At 49.0% G+C, this 26903-nt stretch overlaps 1 protein-coding gene across 2 annotated transcripts in view; it reads right to left on the bottom strand.

Moving 5' to 3' along the window:
* Positions 1–26903, bottom strand: part of LOC144170379 (uncharacterized) — a 134589-nt gene that overhangs the window by 9210 nt on the left and 98476 nt on the right. For both annotated transcript variants that reach the window (XM_077700148.1, XM_077700149.1), the window contains exons 3-5: positions 4734–5038; positions 2817–3075; positions 357–541 (exon numbers count right to left, since the gene is read on the bottom strand). In XM_077700148.1, the coding sequence (XP_077556274.1) occupies positions 357–541; positions 2817–3075; positions 4734–5038 (749 nt within the window). The remainder of the gene's footprint in view (positions 1–356; positions 542–2816; positions 3076–4733; positions 5039–26903) is intronic.

Raw genomic sequence — 26903 nt, 5'->3', positions numbered from 1 at the left:
CATTCTTGCTCCATCTCAAACATGACGGAGTTAACACACCCTGTTTTGTAGTGGCTAGCCCGATAGGTATATGTAAGTGACGCAAATACGCTAACGTTTTAGAAAGTCATATGCGGCATATAATTCGGCTCAGGTTTCGCCTCGGGGGTTGGGTGCGCGTACCAAACGAACTAACAATTTAACGGCCTTCAAAACTTTAGCTGCACTGTCATAACTGCAATCAAGGAAACAAAATAGGCTGAAGGCGGTCAGCAGTATTACACCACTGCCGGTAGCTATACGTTTAGCACGCGCATGATACGCATACCGCCATGTATCTATTTTTCAGGCGAGTGTGTAGATAGGAGGCAACTCACGATCTTGTCGACCTGCAGCGCGGTGGCGGCGTCATCGGCCAGGACCTCGAAGGAGACGGTGTCGCCGACCAAGTTCTCGAGGCCCCGCTCCTTCGCGTCCTCTAGGTACCCCAGAATATCTGCCTTTGACGCTCCCTCAAAGAACGACTTCTGCGGGCTCTCGAACGACAGCAGCTTCTTCTCTCCTACAGGGAGCAAGTGAGCAGGGCACGTCATACATGCACGCTTCCGTGGGAAGAAAAGTGCCGTGCCACAAGAGGCGCATGTGCTCTGGAATTCTATAAAATAAAGCCTTATTTTATTCTAGACCCCTTCCTAACCCCCCCCATGCCCGATTGTAGACAACCCTGATGTAGCGAAATGGGTTGTCTACATAAAAAAAAAACCGATTTACTATGCAAAATGTCAAGTACGCGTTGTGCTTAACCTCTCGTGGTTTTTCCTTCTTCTACGCTCAAGACCATCGACGCTCATCGAACCGACACGACAACACCACCTCTACCAGCTTCAGTGATGTTTATTGGAGACCGGCCGAATGGCCAGACGCAAAGCGGTGCGCGCCGTATCTGCAGGTGCCAGGAAGGGTAGCGCCTTCTTCGATCACCGGTAGTGCGTTTACATTTCAGCGAAATTCAATATCGGCGCAATTTATTCTTTAGCACACCTAAATGCAAAAGGAGGCAAACACGGAAGAACGCCAACAGAGGTATAACGGTGGTGCTTCGTGTTTCATCTTTATTTTTTTGAAATTACGTTCTAAAAGGCTAGATAAGAAAAAAAAATGGAAATAAATAAACTAGCACCCCATTTTCAATTAATAGGAGTTTTGATATAGGTCAGCCCACAGTACAGAGGCGGAATTCTAGGCTCTGCCCTAGAAATGGCGTCGCATTAAAATATCTGGACTTATCAGAAATTCTCTGCACTCTCGTTACACGCGTGTTTCATCGAAAAACAGAGCTTGCCCATATCATTATGACAGATAATGCAAACCCTGTTGTTTTTTTCTCCCGGCTTCCGCCGGCCGCTCCTGCCGCGGCAGCGGAGAGTGGCGTAACGGTCGCATGTAGAGGAACGCGTATACCGCTAAGCAGGCAGGACAGGTGTGCTTGGCCCGGCCGGTTTGATCGGGCGTAGTCGTCGTATAGCGGGAGGTATTTTGCCGCCAGAAGACCGTTTACGACGCGGGCAGCGGACGGGGGAGTTTCCGGCACATGCGCGCATGCAACAGTTTCCCGGCCATCAGGCCGCGCTGCAACAATGGCCACAGTGGCTGGCGGCCGCCATCAGCGACCATTAGAGGCGGGTCGTAAAAGGAGCGCACGCAAGGTCCGATCGGGGTGTCGGAATGCGGCTACGCGCAGCCTTGGCGCCCTCCATCGATGGGCCAACCTCGGGGAGGCGAAAGTGCTATCGCGACCGCTTCCCGCACACGCGCCCTGGCCGTCGCCCGGGTCGGCGCAGTGTGTGCGTGTGTGTGCGTGGCGTAGGAGCTGGATGGAAATGCCGACAAGAAAAGAAGAACGAACCTGCAGGTAAATTGCCCGGTCAGGAGAAGGTTCGCCGATCAGATGGGCGGAAGGAGTTTAGCCAGATTTCGGCAAGCGCGATTTCGTCAGCGTAAGCTGCGTAACGGAGCCGGGCAATAATAATCTGCGGCGTTTATAGCGACGATGACCAGGAGTCTCGGATCATGATTATTGAGCGTCCTTCTGTGATTTCCGTGTGCAGTGAGACCGCGGTTGTATGGCTGCCGTTTGAATACTGGCGCCACTAGGAGGAGTCAGTCGTCTGACTCTGACGTCAGCAGCCCCCCCGTGACCGAGGATCAAGGGCGGATTGTTTTTCTTCCTTTTGCGTTTTGTTTGCCACGAAAATATTGCAGTGAGCCTTCTTGTGTGAAACGAGCATGCATTTCTAGAATTTCGTATGCACCCCCTATCCAATACTACAAGACCTGTGCCCACTGCCCATCCTCTGGAACCTTATATACCACCTGGTATGGGAATTCCAGCAATTCCCGTATTCATCACCCATCACAAACTTTACCTATACAAAAAGCGGGTGGACCGGTTGACTAGCTCGGACCTTGCGGTGCAACAAGAAGTTGTCGGCTAGAGCCCGAACGGCCAGACAGGACCACGATCCCGGATGAAGAACCACCCCACCCCCCCGGGCTGGTACCCATCCCACTTTGCACTTAATTTGCTCGTTTTTTGAAAAACGTTTGCTCCTCCTTCTCTGCGTTTCGAATGGCCCACTCCGTCAGCGACTATACGGAACTTGGGCGAGGGTGGTGGTCTGGCTGGCGTGGTTTGTGCATGGCGAATGGTGGACTAAACGGCGCAGTGGCGGGGTCGTGAAAGTAAAACAGTGCGAGACACCGTCTTAATCTGTCTGACTTTGCCACCATGCACGTGCTGTGTGCTCCACCATGAGAGAGCTGCGGGGACGACTCACTGTGCTGCGGCAGCGGGTGGTCGGGCAGCTCCTCGTAGACGGGCTCGGGCGGCAGCTCGCAGTCGTCGTAGATGGTGCAGTCGGTGGGCGCCGGGGACACGACCGTGGGCAGCGTGTCCGCGTACACGGGCTCCTCGTCCTCGTCTTCCACGGGACTGCGCACCCCCACCGCGTCCGAGTCGGAGTCTTCCTCGCTTTTGGGCTCGCTGCTGTGGCCACTGCTGCTGCTCAGAGACACGTAGAAGGTCGACGTGCTCTCCTGGAAAGGGGTGAACGGACGGAGGGCTCCTCAGTCGGCTGTGGGGTAGACTACGTTATACGCAGCAGCAAATCATTCCTGGTCCTTTATTCTTCCTTGTACTATCACCTTTTCCAAAGCCTATGTCCTATGAGTACAGACTCAAGGTGGCTGTGTCACAGACTACGTTGTACGCCACGGCAAATAGTTTCTGGTCTTTACTCTTTCCTGAATTACCATATTTTTAAAATCATATGTCGCACGAGAACAGGCTCAAGGTAGCAATGTGTGACACGGGCTAGCCTCAGCCTTTCGCAGTTGAGGAATGCGGAATCGACGACTAGTACTACGCCCTAGGAAATCGCCGCCGGTGGGCTTCACCACAACGCTCACGTACGACAAATCAGCGGGACCAAATTTGCCAATTTCGTGAATGACGAGACCCAAATTAGAATTCGAGTACAAAGTGAAATTTGCGCAAGGAGGCGCAAGGTCTGTATTTGCGCTATTGTCCTTGCGTATATTTAATTTTGTACTCAAATTCCATGTTGGGTCTCGTCATTCGCCAAATTCGCACATTTGGTCACGCTGATTTGTCGTACGTGAGCGTTGTGGTGAAGCCCACCGGCGGCAATTCATCAGGTTGTGCGCACTGACTAGCAAGAAGCAGAAGTTTCATACTTATTAACTGGACACTTTAGCGTGGGACCGCCTGCTTTGTTTATTATAGCGCCAAAGAGCCTCTGGTCGAGGGTGACGCAAGCGCGCTTCCAGCTGGCATCAACGCCAACACCTGGTGCAGCAACACTCGGTGCGCGCCCAATTCTCATTGGCTGCGATGTGCGTTCCACAGGGCGTGCATCACAGATTGAACACAATACGTGAACACCGACGTAGCATCTATACTAACGGAGCGCACTGTCGCCTTGCAGTGAGCCGCATGTCAAGATTGTAGGCTTAGAGTTGACATCGTGTCGTAGACGAACCTAGCTAAGAGAGAGAGAGAGAGAGAGAGAGAGAGAGAGAGAGAGAGAGAGAGAGAGAGAGAGAGAGAGAGAGAGAGAGAGAGAGAGAGAGAGAGAGAGAGAGAGAGAGAGAGAGAGAGAGAGAGAGAGAGAGAGAGAGAGAGAGAGAGAGAGGCATTTATTTTACTGGTACGAGTAGGAGGATGTTCTTAAGGCCTTCACTCAGCAAGCGATTTCGAGTTTTTATCTCACATGAGCACATTTGAAGGGACTGTGCAATACTTCCAATAAAAACTTTCACTCCTCCCTTTGCGTCTGGAAGCACTGTCAAAGCTATACCTATCAACAGCACGGAGTGGCACTGCGTGATTTGCTCGTCGCAGCAGAACTGTTCGCCTCCAGTTTCTGTTTTGCTTTTGCCGCTCTTTTTTCTAAATTGGCTATCGAACGTGTTTATTGCGGCAAAAAGAAAGCGGCGGACTCAAAGAACGCCAAGACTCGCGAAAGAGAGAAAAATCTTTTGAGTAGGTTTCCAAGTTATCTGATGGACATAGAGCAGTAATTTTGGGCTCAGGTATTTGGTGACCACCTATTCTAAGTACTGGATGTGTTGGTTGACTACGTTTTGAGAGCATCTAGGATTTTAAAAAAAGTTGGAAAAGGTGTTGCAGGGTTCCCTTAAAGATCATACAACTCCCGTGCTTCATTTCGCACCTTGGGTGGCGTGGGCCGTCGCTGGACGGTGGCGGCGGCGTTCTGGGGCGGCAGAGGCGGCGCTGCCTCGAGCGGCACCAGGCTGAGCGGTGCGAACAGCGCCCGCGCCGAGTCCCCGTCGAGCTGCGGCGCCGAGTGCCGCATCCGGGGCCGGCGCTTGGCGGGACTGCGACGCACCGGGTAGCTGCCGCTCAGCCGGCCGTGCGAGCTGATCAGCACGCGGGTGCCGGTGCTCGTGTGCGTGGTCACCATCACGGTGCCGCCGCCGGCCGAAGAGGCCGGGCGTCCTCCGTCCGGGGGCTCGTCTGCGAAGAAGGGTAAAGACCTTTTTAACTTCTTCGCCCTGGGAGCTGCCATTTTATCAGTGGGCTGTGCTAGCGGCCCTATGATTGGCGCACTCGACAGGAAGATGTCACTGCGCATGCGCAACACAGCTCAGAACATGACCTGTTCTTATTGGAGATTAACGCATGAGAAGGTGTTATGCGAGGTAATCCAGGTACCTGCCAGCCGGAATGACTGCCCAGATATGCAATAAACCATAACAGAATCGCTTTACTCGAAGTTTTCGCGGCCCCAACTGCAGTGATGATCCTCCTTCTAACGAATTATCGTTTATAACGAAGTCATGTTCACGTCTAGAGGACTTCAATAGAATGAGTGTCGCCGAGTATATTATTGGGGAAAGGCAGTGGAAAAGGGGGTGGGGGTGACCTGTACGGTGGTAGACGTATAGGTGAGCACCTCTTTCCAACTGCGAACATTGTTCTCAATTTCCGGAAAACGGAAAAATTGGTTTGCGGGAACGCATTCGCGAGTGCACGCAGCACACACCGACGCAAGGAAGAAACGAGATGACACCCGACAACCAATTTGTTTATAACACACGCGGGACGTCTGTCGGGACAGCAGGGCAAAAAGTACATGCATACGGGCCACAGGCCGTGGAGGGTCGCTGACGACGGTGACGGAAAGTTCACTGCTGACAATTCAAGGGAACAAATGTCTTGTCTTGAACTTATTGCATTTATCTCTTTGCGTGGTAGTTAACTACGACCATGGAACTATCTTCTCTTGTCCTTTTTTTGCATTATTTTTATTACAGCATTCATTACACCACGTTGCTAGGCGCATTACAGGTGACAGCTAGCCCTGTAACACATCCGCAATGGAGCGCCTGTCGGTTGAAGTTTGACGCGCACCTGGATATATTATTCCAATCACTACCATTTGACGATGAGGTGGTGGGCGGAGCCGTGTTCTGCATCGCAGCTCCGAGAACAGGCGCTGCAATCGTTTTTAAACAGCAACCAATGGAGGGAGATTCAGCGAAAAAAAAAAGTAAAAAAAAATTCTCTTAATATTTTTATTGTTCTTATTTCACTTTATATCACAGAAAAAAAATGAACTCCGAAATGTGTGTTAAAAAGGGCGTAATTTTTCCAATTACTACACAAACATCTAATAATGCACCCTTGAAATTGCCTGGTACGTTTAACACCCGCCATTTAAAGGAACAACAATGACAGGCAATGTTCATGTCCGATGACTGCCTTGGACGAGAAGCATTCTTGGTCTGGTGGAATTAGTCGCTAATACCTGACAGACACCCAGAGATAAGGATACCAGGGTCCATAAAGGAACGTAATCCCGTGGTGCGATTAAACCCAGTATTCTCCTCATCATGATTCTAACGATTGCTTGACTGCCGTAAAACCCCTTGTGTTGTCAGCATGCACGTTTTTACGCGCAATTCGGTGGTAGCTAGGAAGTTATAAAGTCAGCCAAAAAGCCAGCCCGCCAGCCAGACACTGTTATTCGTGCGCAAAGACTGTTGCATAAAAAGTGCAAGAAAAGTCACGCCAGGTTGTTTTATTTAAATGACAGGGTTGCTGATGTTATCTTTAAATAACAAAGGTCTTACTTTCGCCGACGCTTACATTTTAGAAGCTTAATTTCCTCAACGTTACCTCCTCTACGAAATAGGGTAAAACGGCCAAGATATGTAATGACATGGGTTTGTCCGGTGTGCGTCGCTAACCCATTACGGTACTTGCAAAACCTCTAAAAGTGCTGCACTGCCATCGGCGTCCTCGACAGAGAGCCATATATACTCACGCGAAGCACAGGGAGTGTGCGCGTTTTCTCTCAGGGCGGTTTGCCAGGATATACGCTCAAACACATGTAAACGAACTCTCTTCCCTCAAGGAAACGAGCGTCAATGTAAAATACCGGGCAGCGAGACAATCATTCCGAGTCGGGGCTGTTTTTCACGAAAACGTTGCCTGACGCGTTATAGCGAAACTTCAACGTCGGGGTTGGATTAGGCAAAATTTCCCCCATCGTACATCATTACGCGAAAGTTGCGCTTCTAAGACGTGCGCTCGACGCCTTACGCGGGCGCGTGTACGTCGTTAAGCGACTTAACAGCACCCGACGCGCTCGATGGCAACGCCTGCTGTTAACAGTTAAGCTATGTGGGTGTGTTGCGCGTCCACCTGAAGGAAATACTTGAAAATATCTAAGCATCTTGCAAGGTCGGTGTGATAATTTTGAAGGAACGAAGCGTCGCTTACATGTCATGCATCTGAACAGTTGCGAATTGAAAGCCCATGGGTCTGACGAAACTTGAGTCAACTGAATATTAGTCCTTCCAGAGCCTTTGCCAAGTCTCGGCCGCACTTGCCGCTCAAATAAGCCTTCATACTCGTTTTATTGAGCGCCGCAATTTCGGAAAGCGTTCGAAAACACTTGAGTGCGTAACTGTAAGAAAGTGAAAACCGCCATAAATAAACGCTGTTCGTTGACTAAAATGAAATGTTCAGCTAATGCGAATAACAGGATAAAGATGGATACATGCCTTATTAAAAAAGAAGTTGTAACATATCACTACAAAACAAGCAAAAAATAAACAGCACAATGCGGGTAGCACATAGAACAATTTTCTATCTTCTTCTGAAATAAAATCTTTTCCGTCATTCACCTTCACGGGCGCAGCGACGGCGCGATCGCAGCGACGTTGACGTGAGCGTGACCGCGCGCGCAGCTATAGTACTCATAGGGTCGCGGTAGCTACACGGAGGCAGTTCTTTATATTATTATTGTTATTATTATTATTGAAATGCCGACGCAGCTCCCAAGTTTGACACGTTTCCCGCTTCGACCCCTCCCATTATTGAAACGCGCTGTTTTTTTTATACACCATCCCCCCCTCCCTTTTAATCAGTCCTGACATAACTGATTGTCTTCATGTCGTGACAAACGTTGCCATTGAGGCAGAAATTTCCAATCCAAGCGGGAGTTTATATGCACGGAGACGAGTCGAAGGTCACGGGTTAATTAAGAGGCATGGAAGATGAACGTATCATCGAGTGGTCGTGACTCGTGGTCAAGGTAACGTACACAAGGCTATTTGTATATTTCACTTCCACGACAAAGGTTAACGCGAGAGAACGTGTACGTTTATTTCAATCAGGTCAATCACGTTTTTTTTTGTGCCTGCCTTTAAGGGGGGAAACGGTTACCACAAAGGTGCGACGTATACACGATGAACCAGAAATTGAAGCTAGCCATTTTCTAACTTTTTACCCAGGGGGACAACACTACGCATTTAGGGCAAGTCGCAGCGCTAACGCCCAAGGGTGATCCTTTCGCCAGGGAACCGACAAAGTTTCAGAGACGAACACGGCCAGCGCGTCGTTAGACACGTCGCAAATAAACAATCGCGCTTAAGATGTCTCCAGATTTGCATTGCTGTAAGTCCCTGACCCACTCGCGATGTCGAGTACAGATAAATTTGCAGGTCATAAGCGACAAACTGCAACGTCGTAGCGGCCTTCATTTCCCTTTTATGAGGCTGACTCACAGCGGGAAGCGGATATGCGGGGAGCCCTCCTTGATCTCGTTAACAGGAAGGGTGGTGTCAGTCTATTCGAAATGCATGCTCCCGTGAAGCGGAGCAGTGGTGGCTGCTTGGCTGGCTGTTACCTGCCGCCGCCGTCAGTCACTGTAGACGCCGTGGAGACACGGGTTTACGTACTCACGCCTGCCGCAACGACTGGGTAACTAAAGCATTCGGTCCGAGTGAGAGCGATGTCGATGGGGCTTGGTCGCCGGCAGTGGTTGGTCGGGAATACGAAAACGCGAGATTTGGTTGCAGGAAAAGAAACACGGCAGGATGCCGGATGCTGCGTCTGGTCTTTGCCTATATGTAAACTCCTTCGTTGTTGCGAGCCATAAGTGAAGCGCGAGCTCCTGCTTGTTCTGTATATATGACGGCTTCTTTGTTTCACAAAGTTCAGGCGCGTCTACAGTGTCAAATCAATGCGTGCGTGCGTGCGCAAGTGCGTGTGTGCGTGTGTGAGTGCGTGCGTGTGTGTGAGAAAGAGAGAGATAGTGTGTGAGTGAGTGAGTGATTGCGCGCGTGCGCGTGTGCGTGCGTGCGTGCACGTCAATGCATACATTCATACCGACCACATTATCTAATTTACGACACCCTGCTGATAGGGCGATTGATATTCGTTTATATAAGCTACGCACTGCTCGTTATTATAATTTATTCTCTGTAAAATAAACAAGAAATGCAGATATTTCTTGTATACGTGACGGTATTCGCTACACACTTGACGGACAAGCTAGAGGCATGCGTCCAAAGATTTCAAAACAAACTACACATTGTAACTGTAAACGCAATGTTTAGAACATCAAACACTAAACAGTGAACAGTAACGGCACCTATCCAAAACGGCGAAGAAGGGTACCCAATGAAAGGAATAGGGTGAATAAAAAAGGAACATGGGTGCCTCTAAAATTTAAGAAACACCGAAAAAAAAAACATTATGCGTAAAAATCGTGTCGTAGTGAAAGGCTGTGGATTTATTTCGGCCTCCTGGGGTGCTTGGCCTAAACTGAAGCTGCGCACGCTCAGGCACTTATCGCCATTCTTTCCGCTTCCATCGGAAAAAAGAACAAAGACACTATGTGTATATATGAGAGAAGAAGAGGAGTGTCCATGCTATACAAATTTAGCCTCTTCCAGGTCGCGGGTCAGGTTGAAAGAAAAGACGAGGAACTTCGGAGTGATTCTGCTCCCTCACTCTCTCTCTGCTTAGCGTGCCATAAGCAGCGGGATAAACTTTCGCGGAGACACAAAGGGTAGGTCGAGGAGCAGTAGCCACAATACGCCCCGTTCTGCCGCAGGCCAGCCAGGAAGTCTCCGCGTGAGAATAGGCAGAAAGTATTCTTTACAAAACCGCCGCTGCGTCGTCGAGGTCCTTTTTTAAGCCCGCAAGGCGGATCGTTGGCGAGCAAGTTTAATGGCTCGCCCGTGTGAGCGCTCGTCACGCGCAGCCGAACTTATAACAGGCGCGATCTTATCGGCTCCCCACGCTTCCCTTTTGGCCAGAAGAAACGAGCCCGCCGCCACGGCACTGTTGGTTCTTGAACAATGTTTCGCGCCGTGCTTTGTCGCCGCCGTTTATATCGTTGCGGGCAAAGCACGGGGTGGGCAGCTGGTTGGCTGGCTTCGTGAACGGGCGGCCCGGTGGCCTGCCGAACCCCCGGCGTCTTTCACTGCATAACGATCGCCTCTACTCACCCGAAAAGGGTCACGCCCGCGCAACGGCCGACATTTTCTTGGTGGCCAGACTTTGCGGACGGCGCCACCTGGTGTATGCAGGCAACGGCTTGCATAGCCTCACGGGACGCGATGCTTTTCTCCCTGGCTGCGTAACAACGTCGTGATAAGCTACAGCTTTTGCGGAAACGAAGGATGGACAGCCTGTGTTTATTTCATGCCGTACGTAACAGCGCGACTCGGCTTCGCATTTGCGCAACACAGAGTACTGTATGGTCGATGACAAAATTTAAAGGGACATAGACGCTGGCGCGCTTTTCGTTTTTGACTGTATGCACAGCGCTGATGCCGTTAGGTTTGCAAGGACAACTTTCTCGGTTCTGCGCCATGTTTCGCCAGTAAGTTAAAAAATGGTTGGGTTGAACATCATGCCGCCTTAGTGAGGCGAAACTATCCACAGTGATTTGGCTGCCTAATCTGAGTCGTAATATCGATAGTGGGTTACATGCGTTCCTATGCCGTCTGGTTTACGCAGGACGTCCGACCTTATTACCTATAGAATCATGGACGTACTCAATATTAACGCCTCACCTATTGCTTTTCTTTAGCATCTGTTACCTTGACACTATAACATCACAACAGACGTGGTGCGCTGCATGATAGCATTTTTTGCATTTTTTACATTTTATATGTTACATTTAACATTTACGATTCACATTTTTAATGAATAATTATTTATCGTAACCCTTCCTGTGTCGCACTTTCGTCTCATATCAAAATGCTATTATAAATAGGCTCTAGGGCTTTATATTTTCATAAGACATCATACTGCACCTAAAACTGTCTTCCGAGCGAAAACGTCGTGTATAGGCCTACGTGGGTTTTATGGAGGTACGTAATACAAGGACATGTGGCCTTCATATTTCCGCATGACTACTCATATAGCCCCCGAAAAAAGATGTTCTACCATTGCTTCCGGGTACAGTAGCAAGCCGACTTTGAATGGACTGGGTGTATAGCACCCAGACACTTATACACCGATATAGGACTTAGCACTTATTCACCGATACGTAGGGATATATGGCGCTACTAACGGCGTCATATACCCCTAATGTATCTAAGGCGTCATACTTTGATATCAGACCCGTTCAGTTGTTTCTGAAAAAAAAAATAGCAGTGGCTTAGCTCAGCTAAGCCAGAATATACGTTGCGTGAGTTAAGGTTCAGCTGGTCATTTTTAGCTTTCCTGGTTGTCTAGGATTACCTTGATTATCATGCTTACTGCTGCTTCAGTGACACACATGGTATGGATATTTATAAAGCGGCTCCGGCGCAGCGTATCACCAATCGCCCCAGAGCTAAGCTGGTTCCACAGGCGCACGCTGGTGTTGCTGCGACGCACGAGCCATCTGTTCCACACCCGGCCACCCCTCGCATGATCATCAAGTGGACCTGGGCGCCACGTGCCGCGCTTCCGCAGCATGGCTCTCCAGGAGCCACACGAAACTGCTCAACCTCGGCCAGTGTAGCTCACGCTACAAAAATGGTTTCCTAGCAATGCATTTGTGTATAGCAGCGAGGCCGACTTTAAGCTGGCTGGGTGTATAGAAGTTATGGAGACATGGGGTTTACCGATGTGCACACTTAACTTTATAACACGAAAGTGTTTTTTGCGGGGTACACAAACATTTAAGTGACGTCGTATCCGCCACGGAAGTGACGCCACTACAACGAAGCAAGCGTTAAGGGTGCACCCCTGCATATAGGGTCTTCTTGCGGGGAAGCAACCTTTAGAACCAAAGAATACGTTATACTTGGGTTGTTCGTTTTCGGGTTTTACATTTTAACATGAAAGTGTTTATGCCGGGATACCCCAAGATTTCACTGATGTCATATCCGTCATGGAAATGACGCCAGTACACTTTTGCCGAGGCGACCCGCCAGGACGACGTCGCTCGCCAAGCCCACCCACAAGACAGCCGCCGACCCGCAAATCATGCTTAGCTGCAGATTTCGCTGCACATTTCACTTTCGTGTTTTACCGATTCCTATGATAGAGGAACCAACCACAATTTTTTTGCACACTTTCTGGCCGAAAAGGGTGTAAAAATTTTGTCGCATGCAGCGCACCTTTAACAGGTGTTTTGGCTAAGAAAGGGTGAAATGATGAAAAAAGGGCGTTCTTGTCAACACGATAATTAGAAAAAGGGTTTAAACTAAGACAAAGGGTGTAAAAGGCCTCCAACTTTGGAGGTATTTTATACCCGCTTACACGGGAGTACTGAACATTTTTTGCAAGCGGGGGGATATTTCGTACCTATGTATAAAACAATATGAATTGGCATAATTTATTACTAGCAGAGCTGTTTAAGCTTGAGCTAGGTTCGGTGGCGTTAGCAAAAAAAAAAATTACCAAGAAAAAGAACTGCGCCGCGTGTAAAGTGTGCACCACCGCTGATAAGGTATTATAACAGTGACGCTGGCTTTCGAGCATGTTCGAGTGTGAGCGCAAGGGGCGCATGCGCATGCGCACCTCTTAGTGTACCACTTTAATGGTACTAGTCTTTTTGGCATACTAAAACACAAGAAAATTGGCGCAGCTTGTACTAGTAATGCAAGGCTGGAGAAACAACGGAGCTGTTTCTCCAGCCTTGCTTTACTTTTGGATCCGCTGTGAGTGTGGGGTACACACTGGAACAGCCTTGTAAAATCCGGCTAAACTGAGTCTCACCATTTAGCACTTAGCCTAGCTTAGCAAGAACATTGCAAAACCTAACAAAACTTAGCAAAGCCTAGAAAAACTTAGAAACACCTGAAGAAGCTAGGTCAACCCCCCGATTCACTGGTATTATTTTTTTTGCAACGGAACACAAATTTCACACCCTTTCAACACAATACAGAGGACAAAGGGTGTTACTGTTGGTCAACACCCTTTTTGCCGCACAAAAAAGAGTGTACAGCTACAAATTAGGGTGTTGGAACCTAAGAAAAAGGGCGTCATGACTTCCCAACGCTTTTCGTATACTAAACCTCTTTTTAGCAATATGGGCCTAAAAAGTTTAGTGTGTATATTTAGTCTCCATTTTAAATGTTCAAATTGACGTTTCACTTTCGATTTTCTTTTGCTTTTAAACATTTCTTACTAGGTGGGAGGAGGATATGAGGGGATGTCTTGTACTTCGCGGTGCAATTATGCATGCATGCATGACTTTGGTCATTCACCAGCTGAACACCTTTTCCACAGCCTTTCAACACCCTACCAAAAACAACGGATGTTGAAGTTGGTCAACAGCTTTTTTCCCACACAAAAAAGGGTGTAGCACTACGAATAAAGGTGTTGAAATTCAACAAAAAGGGTGTAATGGCCTCCAAACACCCTTTTTCCGCTTATGCTACACTTTTTTTGGCTGATAAGGGTGTAAAAAACTCTGGTTGATTCCTCTGTCATAGGAATCGATAAAGCACGAAAGTGAAATGTGCAGCGAAATCTGCAGGTGAGCCTGATTTGCGGGTCGGGGTCGTCTTGTGGGTGTGCTTCGCGAGTGACGTCCTGCTGGCGGGTCGCTTCATCAAAGGTGTACTGGAGTCATTTCCATGACGGATATGACGTCAGTAAAATTTTGGCGTATCCCGGCATTTTGGCGTATCCCGGCATTTCCGGCATATTTCGTGTTAAAATATAAAACCAGAAAACTAACAACCCTAAGTATAACATAATCTTTGGTATTAAAGGTTGCTTCCCCGCAAGAAGATCCTGGGTGCAGGAGTGCACCCTTTACAGGGCGATTGCTTCGTTGTACTGGCGTCACTTCCGTGACGGATACGACGTCACTGAAATCTTGGTTGTATGCCGGAATAAAACACTGTCGTGTTAAAAAGTTTAGTGTATATTTAATAAATGTCCTTTTTGGCTGCAATAACGTTATATGACTCACCCTAACTTGTCCCCTAAAAATGTCTTCACAGTATAGAACGTGTGTATAGCAGTAAAGCTGACTTTAAAATTTTGTATAAGAGCTTTTCATGGATACGTGGGGCTTCTCGAGGTATTTAATAAAAAGCCCTACGGCCTTACTATTTTTGTATCAGACTGCTTAGATGACGCGTGAAAAACTGTCTTCCTACCAATGCATCTCTGTAATTTTTTCTCTATTCGTAGTCCTGGACTAACAGAAGACTGGACAAAACGCAGTGTGATGTTTTTTTTTTTTGACGGCGTTGCTACGGTGCGTCTCGTATAGGCTGGCGTCGTCGGTCCGCTCCCGTACTATTCAGGAACGAAAAATCGAACACGCCCAAAGTAGACGGACAGCTGCACCAACCTACCAATCACGCCGTGAACAGCGCATTCTTCGTATTGCATTTGCGGTGCACTGAAGGGCGAACTTGGCAACCCGTCGGCCAACTACAGCTTCTAAAAATTTCATCACAACGAGTCTGACCAAACACTGCAATTTCGCGCTGCTATTCCCAAGCCGAAATGCTAGCTTTCCTGAGCAGCGGTCGAAGAGCTCCGAAAGCAAATGAAAGGTTGACACGAAGCGATGAAGCAAAACGCACGACGTTTGGGATTTAGTTCAATAAAAAAAAAGCATCACGTTGGTGAAACATGATCTATGCGCATTGTAAATGCGTTTTAACCATTACTTTGCCTTAATAAACCAAATTGCGGTTGTCTCAGTTCTGTGCTTCATTCATGCCCGACTGTGCAGTGTGCTCCTGCACCTGTTATGCGACCTATCGCTTTCTAAGTGGTCTGCGTAGCGAGCTTAAAAATTGTGGTTGATGCCTCTTTCATAGGAATCGTTAAAACGCGAAAGTAAAATGTGCCTTCACAGCAGCATTTATTGTGCATCCATATGAACTTGCACGTCGGTATTTATATTACGTCGGTATGAAACCGTTACACGCATCAACGTTAGACACTGGATTGCACGCGCCGGAACATTGCGGAAATCCGACTGAAATCACAGCCCCTTGAAAACCGCGCGAACGAAACTGAACCGAAACCGAAACCGAACACCCTTGAGGCGGAGGGTGCCTCAATTCACCCGCGTCCCGCGTACATGAAGACGCTGGCATCGAGGCGCCAACTGTCGCGCTCATTAGTGTCATGATGAACTACTCCGGTTCTCCTAGACGGCAGCATCTCCTAGACTACATCTTGGTGAAGAAAGTAGTGGGAAAGATATAAAGCGCGTTCGCAGACCTACGCGCGCTTGAATTCGTAGCGCAGTTGGCAGAGCGCTGTGTACCTCCCGTTGCGGCGAGAGAGTTCGTGGATCGAATCCGGGCCCAGCCGCGTCAATGGAACTTTTTCTGGCGACGCCATTACCGTGACGGATATGACGCTGGTCAGATCTCGGTGTATCCGGGCATAAACCACTTTTGTGTTAAAATACCCATCCGGTCGCACGTTTTAATTATTAGTATGTATTTTCACACTCCCAGTATACGTTAGGCAGCCCGCGCGACAGCAGAGCTGTACGGCGAAGCCTCCCTCACACATTGATGGGAATGGGAGCACTTTTGTAGACGCCGGACACTTCACGCAACTCCGAAACTCGGCAGTGCTTATATAAAGCATCCGGCGCTAAATGAGTGCGAAGCTCGTTCGCGGGGCACAAAGGGAAGAAACGGCGTATCGTTGTTGAAAGGCCGCATGGTGGGCCGCTACGGCCACTCGTCTTGTGCAATCAGTGGCGGCGCCAGCTGCAGAACCGAAGGACACGAGCTGAGCATATGCGCAGCCGTTGGCTGTTGGGGCGCGCTGAGAAAAGTGTGCTTGACCGGATGGCGCCGCCGTTACGCCACACGTTGAGCGCTCCACTTCGCTCCCGTTGTCGTCCCTGTCCCTGTGCTCTCCTCTGGTGTGGGAGGACGAGCAAGACTCTGAAAGCCGGATCTTCAAGGCTTTGTTTTTGTTTCTGTCGCCACTGTGCTTGAACTTGCCCTGTGCCGGCGAACGCTTTCGCAACGACTGGTCGAGCTTTTCAGACGCAACCCACCTGCGCTCGAAGAAAAGGATGCGCGTGCGTTTCGGCCGAGCTCCCGCAATCGATGCACAAAAGAGAGAGAGCGAGAGAGAGAGAGAGAGAGAGAGATGATCGTGAATGGAGATATAAAGAGCTGCATTCACGAACAGGCCAGATACAGGGCCTGCTGAATATACGAGACCCGAATTACCGATTCTAGCTGCCCCCCAAGCAAAAACAAAAGAAAGCTGCAAAAGAAAAGCACACATACAAAGACACGCACTTCACAGACAAATGTATACGCGCGCACACACACACGCACATGCTTGCCTATGCATATATAGAAAATTGTCAGAATAATTCGCAAAGAAGACTGTAGTACGTCTTTTCCAAAAACAATACGATCGTACCACCTCATACCCCAGCCTTCTGCTTCCATCTCAGCGTCCATCTTTGCTACTGCATACGCTGCATGCCACTGGGGCATTCGAGAGGCTTTTCCCCCCAAGGATTCAAGCATTTTTATTGGCCGTTTCTGTGCGTGGCGAGGCCGAGGACCACAGCTGCGTGGAAGCAGCTTGACGAGCCTATCAGCTCACCGTTGGGTTGAGTTTTGATCAATGGCTGTCGGCACAGTTTTGGCGGAGCCATTTACGGGTCACTCATTCGTGACAAGGGGCGGCCACACTTTGGCAGCTATCGAACGAAGTCGCTCCAAACGCGTACGCCGTCCCGCTCTAAAAACAACGGCCAAGTCGCGAACAAAGGAGTCGATCATCGACGGGAGATGCCCTGCGGAGCTGACATGTCACATCACGGCTCCCTACGACGGCCATTTTGAGCCCGTGCGGGTACCACTCACTCCGATGCTCGGATGCGTGATAGCTACCGCGTACGTGCCTCGGGGAAGCGGACAATTGGGTTCTAGCGCCGTGGATCGGCGGTGGTCGGAAGTCATTACGCGAAGCGCCGCAGGTTTCGAGGGGGCCGGGGCGCTTTACGGCGGCCGCCAGTGCACGTCGTGGTGTCGAATCGCGCATTGGCAGTCATCCCCGGGGCCATTGTCGGCGCCCCGCGATAAGCGCGGGATCCTTCCGAGCCCTCTCGAAGTCTTTCAAGGGGCGTGTCTGCGCGGCGTGCTGCTGCAGCACCATGGATTATGCATCGACTTCCAGAGGAATCGGGCCACTGGAGTGGAAGGGAGGAAGTCCGAAACAAAAGTTGGAGGAGGCAGCTGGTAATGTCTTGGGCTTTTGTGCTCCCGTCGCTCTGATTTAGGGCACAATTCTTCGCTTCTTCCTTCCTTCCTTTCTGGCTTCCGTTGGACGTGAATACCGCTGGTTATGGAGTTAGGTGGCTGTCTTAAAGTTACCGATGCAAGAGAAGACGAAACGACGGGACACTACGTAGCTATATAGCAAGCAGCTTTTTTTTTTTTGTAATAGATGTGGTTTTGACAAATTTGACGTGCCTGTCTGACACCACACAAGAGTGAATACTTAGGGTGTGTAACATCACAGTAACTGACCAAGTCAAAATGTCAGTTACTGCGATTTTGCACTCCCAAATATGACCCCTGACCAGACGAAGTTTCGTGAAACACTTGAGAATCGTGCGTACTTGGGAGCTGTTCAACAAAATGTTCACCTTTACGGGACCGATGTGCCGCAGTCGAGAAATGATCCCAATAGCAGATGACATTTTCGAATGTAGACACTGAATGTGTTCATGTTAAACGTTTTTCAAAACCCGCTCCAAGAATTTTCTCTGTCTATTTTGTTCCTTTAGCTACTTTGTTCCTTTATGCGAATAGAAGAAAACCGTCGTTTTTCTTCTTGTGTTTATGCGTAGGTGATTTGAGTCTGCCCGAGACTAAGTCGAGTACTATTTTATTCGCTTGTGCCTCTGATTCTTTTACGCGTGAGCCTGTTGCAAAAATCTGAGGCCCTGTCAGAGTGAAATATAGAAGTCACATTAACAGCACAATTGATAATGGAATGAACATAAATAGAGAACTAAAGGGGTCCTAAAACACTACTTTGCGGTACTCTGGTTGTGACAGTTTCAATAGAATATTTAAACCCGTTTTATTACACGTACTGTCTTCTATGCGCAAGATATAAATTAGAGGCTACTCCCCTTACCCTATACATACACAACTTATAAAAGAGAGTTTAGAACTTTATAAGGTGGAATGATTTTGAAAAGTCCCTATAGCTGCTTACCACTGAAAGCTTCAATTATGGTCTCTTTCTGCTATAAAAGTGCCGGCTCAGCGGTGTTTCCCGAAGCCATTTTGAAAATCACAGGAAAAATCATGCGTGGTAAAATAAGATGAAACTCTGCCGCGTGTTATTTTCTCTATACTAACTTTGAAAATATTGGCAGTATTGCAATTGGGTGTTAGTAATTTTCTACGTTTTTTTTCTCCACTCTTAAACGCCGGCACTACATGTGCCGACTGCATCACTTTAGGGAAATTTTGCTTCAGAAGTCACCGCGTTTTGTTCGGCTTCTATTTTGCCTCTCTTCCACGCCATTTTGGACCGGTTTTCTTCTTCTTATTTTCGTAGAAACGTATCCGACGTGTGTTTTTAATTAAAAAAAAAGAACGCTGTAAGTTTTGTTTATGTACTTGTTTATGTACTTTTTTCAACTTTTTTTTTTTAATCTTAAATGCTTACAGAACGTGGTCGCCCAACACACCCAGTACTTAGATCATGGGTCGCAAAGTACCTCAGCCAAAAATGACTGCTCTATGCCCATCAGATAACTTGGAAACTCGCTCAAAAGATTTTTCTCTCTTTCATGGTCTTGACGTCCTTCGATGACCCGAATTACGTCACTGAGGCCATGTAGCGGCTGTTGGCCGATATTCCTTCAGTTGCAGCAGTGAACGCTTCTCGATAGCAACTTAATAAATAAAGCCACAAAAACAAAGCAGAAGGGGAAGGCGTATCTGGTGCGACGAGCAAATAACGCAGTGTCGCTCCGTGCAAGAGATAAATGTAGCTTTTGTAGTGCTTCCAGACGCGATGAAAAGAGTGAAGGCGTTTATGGAAAGTGTTGCAGGGTCCGTTTAACTGTGCCCAAGGCTATTCTGTGCGCTAAGCAGCGTTGTCGTGCATGAACCGTGCCAGTAGTAAAAGTTTACAAGATTTTGACGCGAAGTTTTATACGGCTACGCTAAAGGAAAATACGGTCGTCCCGTATACGCAAAAGAACTCCTCCCATGCAACCCTATGCGCCTGCGCGAAGAAAACAGGTATGATAGGAGTTTAAAGTATACGGGAAGGGAGATTGGCTCAGTTTACGGATGACGTAGCCACGCTCTCGCATCTGCCGAAGCTGGTAAGTGGGAACGGCTCGTCGCAGGGAGCGAAAAGGAATCGCTTTCCCAGCAGCGCGCACGCTGCGAGCTACTGCGTGAAGCTCAGCTGAAGTGACAAGGGTGGGCAGAGTGGTGGCGGTTATGGCGGAGTATACTATAGCGTCAACGTCTTTGGTCTGCGCCCAGCCACGCTGGTCACCCTACTTCACTGAGTGGAAGGGCACTGACTTTTTATCCGTCTTCAGGCTCAATGCTATGGAGGGCGCGTCGGTGGCACAAGTAATGGCGCAGCACGAAAGAACCAATGAAAATTTAGTCCGAACGATCCAGAACCCTAGGTTGCTAGCCAAATAATCCTACGCATTAAGAATAATACATTGTCTCATTACGTTTCCTCTGGTCAGCATTCATATGCTCGAAGGCCACGATAACCTGTAAGTAGCAAACAAAACAGGCGTGAGTCTTAAGACTCCAGTCTTCATTACATCATAATCATCATCATCATTACATACACGTGTACAACAGGCGCGTAGCTTGTGCCGAAGAAGCCGCTTCGTAATCGTACCGAAGCGTTCCCCCTTTCGTCTGACTGAATCAATTATGCTGTCTCGCTAACGCAGTCCGACGTGTACGCGGACATGATTCAGCGCGTGCGTTACTTCATCCATTGCACTCGAGAGAAAGCAGGTGGGCGTGACCGGGAAACAATTTAAGCGACAGCATTAGCACAAGCCAATTAGCAGACAGACAAAGCGATTCGCGCAAGATACATTGGGATTACCGTACTGGAAACACGCTCCGCCTCGGTTAGGCTGCGGAGGAGGTACTATCGCGTCCGATTTAAGCGTCGAGAACCGCGAAAAGAGTGTTGCTGTCAGCGCAAATTCAGTAGCGATGCGGTCAGTCGTTTAATTATTGTCATCGTCGTCGCACAGGCGACGCTATAATCTCCGCGGCCGACAGCGATCTCTTGGCGAAAAGGGAGGAAAAAGTTGGCAGGCGTCTCGGTGAGCGCGCTGCAGGCAGCGGCCTGACCGGTTACCGCATACCTCGCTCGTCGTGTGCGGCGACGGCACCAGAGGCTCGTCGCGAGGTAGGTGCCAGATGTACACTCCTCAGAGAACGAGAAAGGCTCGAAATAGGTCGTTACCGAACGAACAATCGCACGACCCTGTCGCTGGTATCAGTGATTTCTGTTTAAAAATAAAAAGAGGAGGTTAATTTGGCAAGCCACATAATCCTTCGCTTTGCGTGAATACGGGAGAAGATATAGGCGTAGGCATTTAATCTAGGTGGTGTCGACGCTTTTTCCCGGCTCCGTGCATGCGCCGCGGGCATATTTACGTCTGGCAGCAGCAGCAGCACCGTGCGAGCTTTTCTCGAAAAGAGAAGGAAAATGTCGAGCGAAGACAAGAGCGGAATAAATTTCCGTATCCGGGATGCAACCGTGCTCACGGGAGAATAGATCGCTGACCACATCGCCGGCGCCAGGAAAGGCCGTCTGAGCAGCCGTCTCCGCTTCGGAGCGCCCTCATTCACTGCGTACGTGTATACTAGGGCACAACACAACAGCCGGCTTGTTTTCGGAGCACCCGGCGCATTAGTGTTATTTATCTTCTGGCAAAGTAAGTGCGTGGCTCCATGAAAGGTCCAGCTTGGCGTCCGAGCCAGCGCGATAACGCTGGACACCCTTCTTTTCACGCTAATCGTGGATGAGGTCGCTTCGTGGGTGAAGGTAAAAAGCAGCGACGTCTTCGTCGACTTGGAACGGTTGAGAAGGGGATACTCGGCAAATCGGTCACGTATAGCCACCAGCATACATGTTTTCTCCACTTTCATACGCGATTGACTGTACCGTCACGTTTTTATACCGGCACAGGAACGCCACTTAAGGGAGAAACGAGACCCGCTGTTTCATGCAGTCGTCATCTGAGAGCTCCACGTAACGAGCGTCTGGGTGTTTAGACGGCAACAAAACCGTAAACATAGGTAACGACGACATGAGGTTACGGCAGCGTCACTTGATGGCTAACCAATCATGGGAGACTAAAGTAAAAGGAGGAGACTAATGCACATCCCAGGTGGCGCAGGAAAAAGATTTACGTCGACATCGTCGGTGAAAGCGCGATTGTGCCCACCTGAGTGGTTCAGATCAAGATTCATCAGCAGAGCAAGACTGAAACGGCCAACGGCTGTGCGTACAGAATTCAGGCATGCGAAAGTAGAACGCATTTTCCTCTGCGAGGCCGCTCTGTTTCGGAGGACACGAAATGTGTAAGCACCTGTCGACAAAGATTTCCGAAAGCGACACATGTACTAGAGGTGTGGCCGTTTATTCCGCTGTATATTGGGCCACAGCTGCTGCTTCGGCGCGGGAAACTTGAAAACTGAATTCGGCAGAACCCAAATGTCTGCTTCTGGACACTTGATTGCTTGAATGCATATTTATTTGCAGCCTAGGCCTTGAACCATTGACGTAGAAGCCTCTTTAAGTAACTGGTTGGTCTCGAGGAAAAACAGCTGCGGGGCTCCTCCATCTGCCCAGCAGAATTGTCGAACAGCATACTGCCAGGTCTACTTCTGTGGTTCTAAGATTTTTGGCGTTCCAAATGATGCGACCAAATTGGGGTCAGGTTTGTCAAAAACCTCTGACAAACAAGAATTATACGTGTACTTGTATATCAATGCATGATATTTGTAAATTAAAGTACATCTACCCATACTTAAATGCCCATAGGAAGGGCCTGGCAATTTTTAGCCAGCGTTCATTACTCTAGGTAGTGCGGAAAAGGGACTTCTGACACCAGGACCAGAAGCTATCACTGCTGTATTTGCTGATTTATAAGCAAACTTGTCGCCTTTCGGCGTCTATGGGACCAGTGGCGGTCCCAAGGGGGGGGGGGGGGGGGGGGCGAAGGGGGCGATCGCCCCCCCCAAAGAGGTACTCAGCTTCTTATTTTTTTTTTTCGAAGCATTCCACTTGCGCGAGGTTAAATCCCACTTGTGCGAGGTCGCAAACGTGTTGCGACCGTCAGCAATACGGGCTCGAGTCAGCCGTTGCACCGCCTACGGGGAGTCAAAAACCACTGTGTCGCTAAGTGATTTGTGCGCAAGCGGGTTACACCACATACGCGCACACGCCGGCATTGTTGTCACCGCCTCCACAGAACTGGCGCAAGGAGAAAAAAAAAAAAAAAAAAATCAAATCGCCCCCCCCCTCCAAAAAAAAAAAAAATTCGCCCCCCCCCCCCCTAAAACCAGTCTCTGGGACCGGTACTGTATGGGACGCACCAAGAAAACTATATATAATCCAGACATTGTGGGGAAATAAATTCTTTATTCTCTGGCTATTGGGTCCAACACTGTTTTTGCGTATGTTGCTCTGCAAAAATAATGAATAAAGCTTCAATCAATCAATCAATCAATCATTCGGGGTCGTGCTACGTATACCTTGTGAAATAAACTCCGACAGTGACATTTCCTAGTGGCTCTTTGGACACGATCGAGGTCACATCCTTCGCAAGTGCAAAAGGAATAGTGTGCGTCTCAATGGCCATCCTTTGGCAACATCGCTCGGTGACGCAACTATGTATAAGCGAAAAATGATGCTCACGCTTTCTAACACCTTGAGAGAAGGCTGCATGCTTCGTGGTGTTTTTGTTTTGTTTTGTTTGTGGGCATGGAGTAAGGAAACGAAAGCGTTACGTTGTTTTGAACGGCATAACCGGAAGCGGCGTTCCAATTTTCGCTGGTGTCATTCATAGACGTATGCTGTGAAATTGACTCTCACACCTGAACCTTTCAAAGAACGCGCGGGGAGCGCGCCCTCGAGCGCGTACGTACCAAGCACGCGCGGCTTGGCGTTTTTTTTTTCTTTAAATGCCAGCGTTCACGGCGTGGTCACGCAACAGTCACGCGGCATGCCGCAGGCGGAGCCGCACCCGTCGGCGCCGTGATCGGGAAACAGAGAAAATACGTGCAGGGAAGTCGGCCCGCCCGCACAGCGGCATTGTCGTCCGCAAAGTTTTGTTACGGGCGTCGATTGTTTCTCCTTCGCGCGCATGCGCCGTGACTCATCGCAGACCATGGCTCTGTCTGAACAGTGCACGCCTCTGGGAAATGGGGGTCACGCGCTTGGATTGGATTCGTACGGCTGCGATAAGCGAGTTTCCGCTTGATGGAAGGATACCTGCAGGGAGGGATGTGACGCGGATGCGTATGAGGGGATTGAGGAAACCAGAATATCGCTTTTGTCTTAAAAGACGATAGAGTGGCGGGTAGACGGAAACGGAAAAAAAGAAGCGCTACCGGGAATATCCGCGAGGAAGGCCGCGTAAAAGGCACGCGTTCCGCCTCGCAAGCGCTCCAATGCCCTAAAACTGTAACGCTGCGTAACATCACTTGCAATTCCTGCCATGTAGGCGTATTTCGCAACTGAGTGTGTATACGAGTTGAATGCGCATCTTCGCGGGCGCCATGCACGCATCCTAGCAGCTGAGTGCTCGTAATATCAACGTCGCCAGCGTCGGTCAAGAAGGAAACAAGTTTCGCGTATCCCTTCTTATTTTTTTAACGCGTATTTGTTATTGCGAAAAATCTATAGTGAGAGCGAGTCGCGAATATTCTCTCATTTTTGTCGCAGATAAATTATCTGTACATTTTAGTTCGAGTCGGCCCTGCGTGGTTCCGTCTCTTGGCAGCCGAACAGACTTAGTCAGGTGCTGTTACCGCAATTACGATCGACTGCACTTCCAAAATAATTCCAGCATCACGCCTCCGCAACGTGAGTGCTAACGATGTATGCTTTGGTGCCCACTTATTCAGAGCTGAAGTATAGCAGTTATTTCGCGATAGAACACTGCGCTGGTCATCGGAGGACAGAAGAAAGTGATAAGAAATATTGAACTTATAATGTAAGCGAGGAGCAGAAGAAGTCCGATAACAAACCTCTGCAGGACGCTTCGGTGAGTTTCGTTGTGCAACAATCGCAGAAACCATTTCAAATTTGCCGCTCTCATTGCAGAGAAGAGCACCTTAAAGGATGTGCATGTCGAGGGACGAACTGCACTGGGGACGAAAATTTCTTCACAGTATGCTTTTCTGATCGAGAAAGGCGAAAACGCCTCTGTCGAGATTTCGGCGCGCGTTAGGTGGTAAAAAATAATCCGGAACCCTCCTCTACGGTGTATATCTTCAGCGTATATCTTCAGCGTGTTAAACCCCACAATCAAATCAAAATCATCTTCATAGTATGCAGTGAGTACATCGACTTTAAATACGAGGGAGAGATCGCTAGACAGCCCAACCTATAGGGTGCTGGTTCCCAAAACAGCTCTGATACGGCTTGAGACACGTTGTCTCAAACTGCAAACCCTCGTTATAACAAGGTCCGTGAAACGCAAAACTTGCTTCTTTATAAGTGATATCTTGTTGAAAACAGGGGTAATTTGCTGTCCGTGCACTTACACTGAAGTGGGCACTATGAAACATGTAATAACGCGAAATTTCGAGTAACGGTATGTCGTTACAATGACGGTTTATTATATCTGCTAACATGTGCCAAAATTCTTTGCTATACCGACCGAAGCCTTTCCTGCAAGCTTGCAGCAAATTCCTCGTTCTTTAGGCTTAGCTGTCGCTCTTCCTTTGAACGTCCCTATTGAACGCCGCCGCTATACTGAAAGGGCTTCGCATGCAGCGCATATAAAACCACGAAGAGCGATACACGGTTCCCGAGCCGCAGTTCAACAACCTCTGCGCTGGATAACTAGTATGCAACATTTTCGCAGGGCCGCGCAAAAGCGCCTATTTTGCAAGCTTCCTGCCACGGCAGACGCAATAATGTCGACTGCCCTGCACTCTCGAAACAATTTTAAAGCGATCCGGGTGATTGTCTCGCTTTGAGTGTGCCGCAGCAGTTGTCTCCAATTAGCGAGCCTAACAGAATCTTGATCCCAGCGTCGCACCTTTTCACGTGCTCTCTGAGCGCTTAAACGCGCAATGCGCTGCTTGACCGTTCCGCGGCACTTATGCGAGGAAGCAACACCCGAGGAGCCCACGGGAGATCAGCAACGCTGTACACGTTGCGGAAAAGAGTGAAAAGAAAATGACCGGTACTTTGGGCGAAATGATTTTGACGGATCCCGCTGCAGCAGTGAAGTTCCGGCTGGCCTCGGGGCGAAGAAAAAAACGAACGTGAACGAAACGAAAGCATCCCGGTTTGGTCGGCGTTATAACCTTTGTAACAAATTTGTCGCGACATATATTTTTTTAAATGCTTAATAAAAATAAGCGTTCGCGGGGTGTTAAACCTACGAAGTAATGTTTCTAATGCCTCAACACGTAAAGGTCAAAGTTGGAGAACGGCGCTGCGTACAAGTTCATGATGGACTTTTCCCAGGTACTAAAAATATCGCGTTTAATGATAGGTTTTCGCTGAGTTGTCGCGACTTAACCCCATCCGTCGGTCGATCAGAGTTCCAGGAAAACGGAGACGTGCAGAAGACACCCGCTTTTGCATGATAGGCATCGCAGGTAAAAAGGAGGAGGAGGAGGTAGCCTTTATTGTGGCAGGAAGACTCTACGTCAAGTGGGGGAAGGGGAAGTATAAGGTGGGGGGGTTTGTAACTTGGGACATCTTAAATGCGTACAGATGGAGATAACGCAACGTATGCATTCAGAAGCGACGAGATTATTATTATTATTATTATTATGATGATGATGATAATGTTCCTTAGTGAATGGCATATACCCAATCATCAGTGGTTGGAAAGCGACGAGTTTCTTCTTCTGATTCTTCTTGCTGTTGCTGATGTTGCTGTCGTATCGAGACAATCAAGATTCTTGTGTTTCTGTGTTTCACCCTGTGCTACAAAGGCAGGTGACGCGGTTTGACCATTACTGGTCGCCCGCATCGACAGACACTATATACAGTTGGGGATTATAGGTTAAAAACGTCTTGGTGAGAAGGAAAGACGGAGGTTAATAGGATGCCTGGAGGCCTGTCTTTATCTCGAAGGTGGTGGGCTTCCTGACCGAAGTGCAGTCACAAGCGGTCTCGCCGGCTACCGCACCGTGTCGCCCGTGTTCTCCGTCCGGCAAACGGAACGTCGAGGCCCCGCTGCGAGAGACAACCGGTGCGAATGAGAGCGACGTCAAATGAGCCCCGTTCGTGACGAATTGCTTGTCGCGCCAAATGGGCGGTTGCCGCCGCTGCTGTACGCCGCGGCACGGCCGAGCAGGCCGAATCGGCGCTTTTCCTGTTCGGCGCTGCGGCGGCCCCGTTGGGC

Source organism: Haemaphysalis longicornis, unplaced genomic scaffold (assembly GCF_048455015.1).
Source record: "Haemaphysalis longicornis isolate Haplotype H1 unplaced genomic scaffold, Haemaphysalis longicornis Haplotype H1 scaffold_2, whole genome shotgun sequence".
Classification (NCBI taxonomy): Eukaryota; Metazoa; Arthropoda; class Arachnida; order Ixodida; family Ixodidae; genus Haemaphysalis; species Haemaphysalis longicornis.
This window is presented reverse-complemented; position numbering and strand designations above follow the sequence as displayed.